General features: G+C 38.6%; 2 protein-coding genes across 2 annotated transcripts in view; both read left to right on the forward strand.

The window, feature by feature from the left end:
- Window positions 1-6,952, forward strand: part of nlrc5 (NLR family, CARD domain containing 5) — a 37,869-nt gene extending 30,917 nt beyond the window's left edge. The window contains exons 43-54 of the mRNA XM_005750658.2: window positions 279-353; window positions 509-586; window positions 701-784; window positions 1,278-1,367; window positions 1,484-1,567; window positions 2,866-2,949; window positions 3,221-3,304; window positions 3,402-3,485; window positions 3,580-3,657; window positions 4,614-4,697; window positions 4,849-4,932; window positions 5,038-6,952. Coding sequence (XP_005750715.1) covers window positions 279-353; window positions 509-586; window positions 701-784; window positions 1,278-1,367; window positions 1,484-1,567; window positions 2,866-2,949; window positions 3,221-3,304; window positions 3,402-3,485; window positions 3,580-3,657; window positions 4,614-4,697; window positions 4,849-4,932; window positions 5,038-5,119 — 991 coding nt within the window. The 3' untranslated portion in view covers window positions 5,120-6,952. The remainder of the gene's footprint in view (window positions 1-278; window positions 354-508; window positions 587-700; window positions 785-1,277; window positions 1,368-1,483; window positions 1,568-2,865; window positions 2,950-3,220; window positions 3,305-3,401; window positions 3,486-3,579; window positions 3,658-4,613; window positions 4,698-4,848; window positions 4,933-5,037) is intronic.
- Window positions 6,953-8,062: 1,110 nt separating this feature from the next.
- Window positions 8,063-9,733, forward strand: part of cpne2 (copine II) — a 55,110-nt gene continuing 53,439 nt past the window's right edge. Inside the window, exon 1 of the mRNA XM_005750650.1 lies at window positions 8,063-8,318. The gene's annotated coding sequence lies outside the window, so the exon portion shown is untranslated. The remainder of the gene's footprint in view (window positions 8,319-9,733) is intronic.

Here is a 9,733-nt window from a genome sequence, read left to right on the forward strand (position 1 = left end):
TGTTGTGCCAAAAAGTGATCGTCTACCAGCTGATTGTAGCACAAACACAAGAAAAATAAAGGCTTGTTAGATGTTTTTTGTTTTTTTCCTTTTTGTCTGTCTGGCCTATTGAGCCTTTGTAATGCAAGTAGCAACATAAGTAAATGTAATGTAATACTAAATTTAGTAATATAGTAGTAATATATTACTGAAAAATGTAATGTGATTACAATAAGAGTTACTTCAGAATGTGTTACACCGAGCACTGGGGGGCTCTAACCATCCTCTGTTTCTTCCAGTCTGTCGGGTCATCAGATTAGTGAGACGGCAGCTCAGAATATGACCAGGTTTCTGCCCTGTCTACGATCACTCAAGTAAGCATTTATGATATATAAGATGAGTGTGGATGTACTTCTGTACATGACTGTGTGAAAAATAATGTCTAGAATATGAACTTACATTTAGGCTGCTGTAAAATGTTACACACAGTGAATAAACATTTGTTCACAATGGAACTTTTCTGCTGTAGTCTTTCCCACTGTGTTTTGCCTGGAGGACTGCAGCTCATTGAAGCACTGGGACAGTGTGTTATTCTTGAAGACCTTTGGTAAGGCATGCACACACACACAGATACAGCAATACAGCTGTTTTTTCTGTTGGATAAAATAAAGAAGCTGTTAAAAAATGTCAGTTTTTTTCTGTGTTTTCTGTGCACCCTAAGTTTGGATTTTGTGGCACTGAATGAGGAGAGCAGGATGTGTCTGGCACGAGCTCTAAAACATATCAACTCTATTCGCCGTCTCAGGTAAGAAACACTCTCTGTTTCTTTGCAATAGTCAGAATCCAAGAGCTAAAGTAAATCTTGGTTTGTTCTTTACTACATAGTCTTCAGGATTTATTGAACAGAGATCAAAACTCTTCCAGGCAGACATCTTTGCTGTTTTCACCACAGTGCACTTCACTCTGCATTTACACTATAATGCACATGCTGCTTTTTGTTGGCCAATGTTGGTGCTGTTTGTCATACCAGCATGTCATCAGGCTCTTATGAACCTCATAATTAATTAGTAGGATCTGATCCTACTAATCCCCCCACCCCAGGGACAAATTTATCCCTTATCGTTCCCAGTTCTCTCATAGCGCTAAGCTGTAAAATGTAGCTGGCAAGGTGCCTGGTCAGCATATGTCAAAGCCTTTTATGCATTTCTAACATACAGATCATATTCCCATGGCTATAAATCCTCATCAAAATACACATCTACCTAACATAACTAATACATTTTGTGTGTGTGTACCAGGCTGAATGAGATTGTCACAGCAATGGACAATCTCAGCGTTCTGGATCTCCTGGCTGCCACGAAGGGACACGCACATTTAGAGCAGATAGAGTGAGTCTTTCATTCATACCTAGCACTCACTGCACATTACCATTCACCTTCTGTCAGTCTGTCATTAAAAAAAGAAGAAGCTTGGCTTTGAGAATGTTGGATTTGCTCTTTCTCAGGTTGGGGGGCTGGAGGATGGCTTGCAGAGGAATAGAAGAGCTGAACAGGCTCATTCCGAACTGGAAAGAGCTCAGGAAGATAAAGTATGTACACAGGGGGTGGAAAACACAGAAAGTTTGTATTTTACTGATCTCCAAAACCCTCTATCTGCATTTCCAACATGTTTTCTCCAGGATATGTTCACCTTCACCCCAAGAGAAATAGTAATATTTTTATTAATGCTTTAAAATACTTTGTTTATGTCACATGACCAATCTTCTGTAGATTATACTCATGCAGAGTTCCATTTATCCTGTCATATACGACATGAGTGTGAAGTAGTTTCTTTGCCTTTTTTGCAAACAATCCAATAATAAAAATGTTAGTACCACAGGTTGAGACGTGCAAGTCATTCAGAATGTTACAGCAATTTTATCGTTCCTTTATGGGGACCAACTGTTTGCACTATGCAGCAGGTTCGTCCTTCCAAGTGTGTTTGACTGACAGCCACAAAATGTCTACAGGCTCAAGATGTTTTTCATATTACCGTCCTTTATGCTTTTATGCTTTTTTTTTTTTTTTTTTTAAAGAGAATGGTCTTTTTATGCTTATACTTCATATTTACATATCCAGCTCCGGTATGAACCCCTGAAGTACTCATTTAAATGTGCACAAGTTAAACTCTTTGGCTTGAATGAAAGCTTCCCAAAATTTGATAAAGAAATTTGCAACTTTGTTGCAACCTCCACTGGGCTCACTGTCTCTACTTCCTTCCACTTTTATTTGTAGATCCCAATGAATAATTGTTGTGGCAGGCAGTAAACCTATACACATCAAGTAAACTGAAGGAATTCTGAATCTGAGGTTGCATAGCCAGAAACAATGACCCAGATTAAATTCAATCCAAAGTTCTTCCAGTAACTAATGCAATCTATGCCATAAGGACAAAAGTACTGGGCCAAATCTCGTAATCTTTGAATTCAGGTGTTTTCAGTCCATTTGCCACACATCAAATCAATCAATCAAATCAAGCACCCAACCATGCGGTATGTCTTTGCAAACAGTTGTGAAAGAATAAGTCAAGTCAGCTTGTGAAATTTCTTTGGTCCTAAATATTCCGTGATCAGCTGTAAATTATATTATTGCAAAGTTGAAGCGTTTAGGTAGTTTATGGCACAGTTTCAAAAGGGTTTCCAGTTACCTATAGAGCAGATTTAATTGAGCTATATCAATCCACTGTAATGTGTAGGGTATCTATTATCCACATAATTTAAAAGTAAAGTTTGAGTTAGGTTTGGCGCCATCAAGTGGAATAATCAAAAAAACAAACTATCGACAGAACACTAACAGTTATTAAAAATGAGTAATTTTGCTTTTCTTGCTGTGTGTGTTTATCCTCCAGGCTGTCAAAGAACCTTATCAGTGACCAATCAGGAGAGAAGCTTCTTGAGGCTTTGAAAGCCTGCAGCCACCTGGAGGAGCTCTGGTGAGAATGCGTTTCATTCCTGTAAATGTGCTTTTGGCACTTGATTGCAACACTGTGCAAGAGTTTGCATGTGTCCACTTGGCTAAAGAAGTGGACAAAATAAGCCCTCAAAACTATTGAGTGAACATTTTAATCTTCAAAATTGTTTATTTTCCTTGGAAAAGCTGAGTTTTATATATTTGGCTACATCATTAATTGGCATTTAACTCAAGCAACTCAAAGATTGTTTTAAAATGTACATATTTATATGTCTTTTTGTGCACTCTTCCAGTCTGTCTGATAACAAACTGGGAATCCTCACTGCTGCCAGGATGGCCCTCATTTTCCCATCACTGACACACCTCAGTGTGTTAGAGTAAGTCTCACACAGTGTTACATGTTCTTATTGATATGTGTTTCTCCCCTCACTTATTCAGCCTTTTTGTTCTTCTGTATTTCTGTGTCATTTATAGCATTTCGCTCAACCACATTGACCATGAAGGCTCCAATAGCATTTCCAAAGCCATAATGTGCATGAAGAACCTCAAAAAGATTAAGTACGACTCATTTGCTTTGATTATTTTCAGAATCACAGCTCACGCAGGTGACTACACTTACTGATTGTTTTTTGTCTTTTGCACAATAATTCAGCCTGACCTCTGTTGGGACTTCAGAGCTGCGTCCTGTTGTAGCCAGTCTGGCTCACTGTCCCCTCATACAGGAAGTTGGGTAAGATAAAGCAAAGTGATCAAACATTTAATAGTCTGGTGCTGTTCTGTGTTCTACTCATGGACATGTCAGTTCTATAAGAGTTGGCACACACTGTATGTAATGATTTGTCAATCTTGTAAACTCATGTTTTATTCACAATAGAAAACACATCAAAGGTTTTAACTGAAATGTAGCATTTAAGAAAAATATTAGCTCCTTTTAAAGTTACTATGATCACATGGCTTCTGCTTTACATGCACTAACTTGCACTTGTGGATGAATCACAAACAGTGATTTCTGGAAGTATTCCTGAGGGAGTTCTGTGAGAGAATCATGCCTGTTTTTAATGCATTTCCATCCGAGGGAACAAAGATCACAGGCATCCAATACTGATGTTTGGCCTTGTCCCTTGCACACAGGGATTTCTCCAAATCTACTCAATCTTTCTGATGATGTCATGCACTGTATGAGAAGATATTCAGGTTTTTTTTTATTGCAGATTGTTCAGCCTCTGTCCATCACTGCTTCTTTTTATACCCCACTATGTGACCAACCCATTGCATATTAACCTAATTATTTGCTAAATGGTCTCCACATGTTTCTTTATAATGCCACTTTCTTTTCCACCCTTTTGTTGCCCTTGTCCCAGCTGAGACACTGTGAACCCATCAAATACAAAATGAGTAAATATTTTTCTCAGTTTAAACACTGGATGTTTTCTATTGCCGCTTATGAACAGAATATGGATTTATGAACTCTGCAGATCATTTCATTCAGTTTTTTGCCTACATTTTACACAGCACCACACATTTTAAGGAATTGATTATTTAATTATTGAAGGTATTGTTGTACATAACACTCTAGTTTTTAATTAAAAGTAATTTATGATATTCGCATCTTAGGATAACATTTTTGCGTGATGCTTCAGCTTCTGTTCATCAAACCTCTCTCTCTATGTCTTGGTGTCTGTCTAGTCTGGGTTGGAATAACTGTCGTGATGAAGTGGCACTGGAAGTGGCCAGGGTTTTGCCTTTCTGTCATACGCTGACTCAGATAGAGTGAGTAAAACACACACATAAAGACCCGCAACTGCAAGAGTTTTGCTTTTTTCATTCCACTTTTCATTTAGGCTTTCTTATATTTATAAAACCAATAAGGAAAACAACTCTTATTTCAGTACATGAGAGATTAAGTGTTTATTTCTCACAGTCTCGAGTGCAACAGCTTGAGTGCTTCTGGAGCGGAGGCCCTGCTTAAGGCCTTAAGGTTCTGCCCTGCTCTGCAACTCATCAGGTAAACTTCCTGCACTGCTAGACCTGCATTATCCAAGGAAACCTTATTAATTTCTAATGTTGTGGTAATGTTCTGGCCTTTATAAGTTATTGAACTTGGTTTCAGACTCTGGAAGAACAAAATCTCTGACGGTGATGTCCATAGGCTCGGTCTAAGGGACAGAAGGATGAATTTCTCTTCCACCTGATATGATCTGCACTGCTTGACAGTTGAGAAGCACAATTCCAGTTCATCAGCACCAGTGCAGACGAACAGTCCAGTACTTTTTCTGCCAACACTGACTTAAAAATCTGTGAGAATTTTTTTTTGTTTTTGAAGTGTTTTGGGGGGTTTTTTTTCTAAGTGCTGCTCTATTGAAACACGGCTGTACAGTTGAAATAAGTTTGTTAGAACAAGAAGAAATAATGTATTTTTGAAACTATTTAAATCCCTGACTTTGCACTGATTGGCCTTTGGTTTCACAAAGCAGGAGACGGGTGGAAGCCACTGAAACCTTTTTTTCAAAAGCTGCTGTCAGATTAACAGGGGAGCACACAAAGAGGTTTATGGACACAAATTGGGAGAGGTGGCACGCTCAGCTGATCAGTAGAACACCACACTAGATTTTGAACAAAAAGTGTTTTCTTCAAAGCCACTGAAATAACACACTTACTTTTGTAATCAGTCGTAATAATCAGCAGTAGAATTAGTTTTTTTTACGGCAGAGGGTGTACTGTCATCACCTTCCCAGGCAGGCGAGTAGGTGGGCGAGGACACCCAAGTGAGTGATGCTGAGAGACTGGCCAGCTGCTTCCTGTTTTATCATTGAATTCCTGGGAGAAAGGAAAAACACACACATAAACAAAGCAGGTCCCGCCTGTTCACTTTTAACTAATGTATCACACTCATGACTAAATTCTTCCCTACTGAATTGAACAGATAATATTTTACTGTTATAACGGGACTACAGTATTTCCCATATGACATGATCATTTCAAACTTGTTACAATAAAATTAGAAAAAATCACAAAGTACATTAAAGATGGCTTTTAAAAAAAAGATTACACTAACTTATGTATGCACTTAAAAAAGTGTGAAATCACTAAACCTGTGTTGAGCCCCGCCTTTCAGTAGCACACCACTGAGCTCCCAAACTGCTGTGAAAATAAAGGCCACACTGTGTTATTTTCCTGTGAGGAAATGATGAATATATCTTTGCAGACTCTGATACGAGGAGTCAATTTGCATTGTGGAATGTTTACAATAATTAGAGGCCACATTACTGAAAACACAAGAAATCACAAAGTCACAGTAAAAGAAGAGTTACCTGCTCCTATGGTCACTCCAGGTCGTGGTCTCTATCCAATGTGCGTATTTATTTCTGCTGTTTATCATAGGAGGACACAAGAAATTGTATGTATTTATTGAGCTGTGATTGAATCAGGGTTAAAAATTTTAAAAAGAAATATTTTTATAGGAATGTATTTGCTTTGTGACCAAAAGAAGATACTGTAATTTTTGCAGGTCGCACCAGTTGTATTTCTGACTTTCTAAAGTCATGTTGATGCTTTGATTTCTGAATGTAATGCACCTTATTCCTTTCTCTTTTCCTGTGTGTAATTGTCCGTTTTTTTGTTTTGTTTTGTTTATTTTTCCTTTGATTTTTGGAGCAACACTGGCTCTTACTGAAAGGATTTAAAATTGCTTATCTGTTAAATATAGTTTTTGAAAGGTTTGTGTGCAGGTTGTGCTTGACAGAAAAATTGCAGATACTTTTGATATTCCCTGACTATGAGTTGCATTAAGATGTGACCTGCTAATTAGAAAACTTTAAATTGAGTTTCTATTTTTTGTTATGTCAGCGGTTTTATAAAGAATGATGTTAAATTTAAACAGATCAACAAGACACAAACTCAGCAAAATCTGCTCTAGCAATACATGCCAGTTAAATAAAGTCTAATACAAAAATATGCACCTCAACTATAATATACAACTTAAAAAAATTCTGGTTTGTTCTCAATGTCAACAACTAAAAGTTGATACCTGATTGCTTTATGCTTTGTCTTTACATCGTTTTGGTGTAGATTAGGTCATCTTACGTCCTGCTCATTGTGGAAAGCACAATTTATACCTCTCCTGTTTCCTTGTCAGCGGCACCAGCAGCTGCGTTCGCAGCTGTGGACGTCAGTGAAATGTTATCATTTATGTTCGCTTTCCGCCCTCTTGTGGTTAACAGTGGTACTGCAGAATGGGCTGCATGAGGATTACCAAAACTTGGGTCCTTTTACTTCAGGTGTTTGTGTGTGGATTGAAGCACTCGTCCTTAAAAAGTTAGACACAAATCATTGTAAACATTTATGAAGGTTAGTTTACGCTTGTGGATCATATCGTACGCATTTGCAACCCTTTGGAGGCAAATTTCTCTCCGTAGAAGATGGATTTGCTTTGCTTGCTATTCTTGCACAATGTTCATATGAAATTATCAGAAAAATGTTGTGTATACCCCAGGATCAACGAGACTCTGAAACTGTGGGCGTGCTTACACGCAGCACATAAAAACATGCAAATGTGACTAAAGATGTCAAGTTTTACAAGGGTAATTTACATTTTATTGAAATTCAACTAAATAACTATGGAAACTAAAATAAGACTGAATACATAACACATAAAATACTGCGCATGCAGATGTACATGCTTTGGCTTTGCTGCGTTTAGCAGAAGCAAAAAATACTTTCAAAATAATGCTTTAAAGTGCTGATTCTTTCGTGCTTTTGAGTACTGTAAATAGCCTTATTTTACATCTAATGTGGCTGTAGGGTTAAAAGAAAGTGAACAAACTTGGGGCCTGATGTCTGTACTATTCACAAGGAAGAAGATTAAAGTCATGTTTTAGAGATAAACTAAGTACTTAGTAAATTTTAAAAAAATAATCAAAATAATAAATGTTTTAAATGTGGAATAAATGCATTCCCCGTATTAACTAGGGTATAAAAATATGCATCTTTTCCCTGTTCTGTAATTTTATGGAAAACATAGACACTGATCGCTCATGAATGACTAACCGGAAGTAGTTTTTTCTGCTTGACTCTTCCGCTTTTGTTTTGGGAGTCGGTTTGTCGTACTTCCGCTGTGAGGCCACCACCGTTGGCTTTATTAAACTCCGTCCTTCAGTGGCCGGGCGCAGAGAGCACAGTCCAGGCTACGAGGATGGTTTGTGTTCACACACTGTTGCGCCTTCCAGGATACTCCGGTTAAAAAAAATAATTAATAATAAAAAAAATGTTAACCTCAGCTTTCACTCCTTTATAGGAAAATTGGCTCTGCTTTTCCTCTCTCTTTACTGTGCGCAGCACTTAAAGATTTTTTTAAGTGAAAAGCGGCGGAGAAGTTGTTCGTCATTTACCGAGGTGAGTCGGTTTCACATTTTCCTGTTGGGTTTACATTAGAAGAAGAGATCTGACAGCAGCTCCCGAGTCAAAGGGGAACCGGGGAGCTTCTAAGACGCAAAAATAACCCTTGCAGCCAAAATGTACAGTCGGTGTGCTTCTCTTAGAGGTTAATTACGGAAGGATGTGGGGAAGATGTCATGTTTTGACGAGCACCTTTCATGTAGGACCAAAAAAATATCACAGGAAATATGGTACAGAATAGACAGGTGTTGTGTTTGTGTGTGTGAAAGAGAGTTTTAATGGTCAAGTTGGCACATCTCTCTCCTTCATTCAGATCTGGAGTCTACTCTTCACTGATGTTGGCCACTTTGGCACCAATATGGCTCACCGGTCTTGTAATTACACTTAAAGCGTGCTGATCCTTCCGCTAGTATTAACAAGTTGGCATCTGCTTCCATGCTTTTTCCGCCTCAGTCAGTCACTTTAAGCTGCCTGCCCATCCTGCAGGTGTGAGCAGGTGTGAGGCTTTTTGGCACGGTCAGTACAGTCAGAGGCCTGCACCTGGACCTGGGTTTTGTTTGTGTTTTCTTTCTACAGTGCACTCATACACAAAGTGCATCATGTGGCCAAAAATGATGCAATAGCAGCTCTAGGTTTTTTAGAGCCACAGTACAAGAAACATGCAGTTTTGTGAGGTTCAGTTGCTTTTAGAAAACATTCATTCTGCTCACCCCCCCCCATGTCTCAAATATTGCGGACCTATCCTGAATCCAGTTAAAGTGCAGCACAGTTCACTTGAGCAATATACTGCACACCTTTTAAAGCTGCTCTGGTGCATTGTAGCATACTTCATGAAGCCATGTTTTCTTTGATAATGCTATTTGGCAATCTGTGATGTCTTTTTATTCTTAATCATTCAGACTTCTACATAAGGGATAGAGCAGGTGTCTGCTTAAAGCTGGATTTATCCCACTCTCTGCTCCTTCTCTCACTGGAGTTGTTAATAGCATCTATAAATACAGGAGACTGCCACTGAGACCATGAACAAGGAGCGAGTGAGTAAAAGTAGTTGAGCCAGTCAAAACACGCTTTTCTCCACCTATGAATGATAAAGCGAGTGAATGAAAATGTTGCACTGGTATTTTCAGTGCATCACCACTACCAGTTTGACATCACAGTGGAGCTGAGCGGGAGGAGCACGCTGCTTATGACACATTAGTATCTTAGCAACAGACAGCATCCTTTTAGCATGCCGCTGTGAGAACAAAACCACTGATCTGGACACGGGTGCGGTGCTGTTTGTATTGTCCTTAAAGCCACCTGGGAATTATTTCAAATGCAATACCACTGAGAATATATTCACAACATTTTTTACTAAAATCAGCAATTGTTTCAAGATGTGTGTGTGTGTGTGTGTGTGTGTGTGTGTGTGT

This window comes from Pundamilia nyererei, unplaced genomic scaffold (assembly GCF_000239375.1).
Source record: "Pundamilia nyererei isolate P.nyererei 1_Seehausen unplaced genomic scaffold, PunNye1.0 scaffold00283, whole genome shotgun sequence".
NCBI lineage: Eukaryota > Metazoa > Chordata > Actinopteri > Cichliformes > Cichlidae > Pundamilia > Pundamilia nyererei.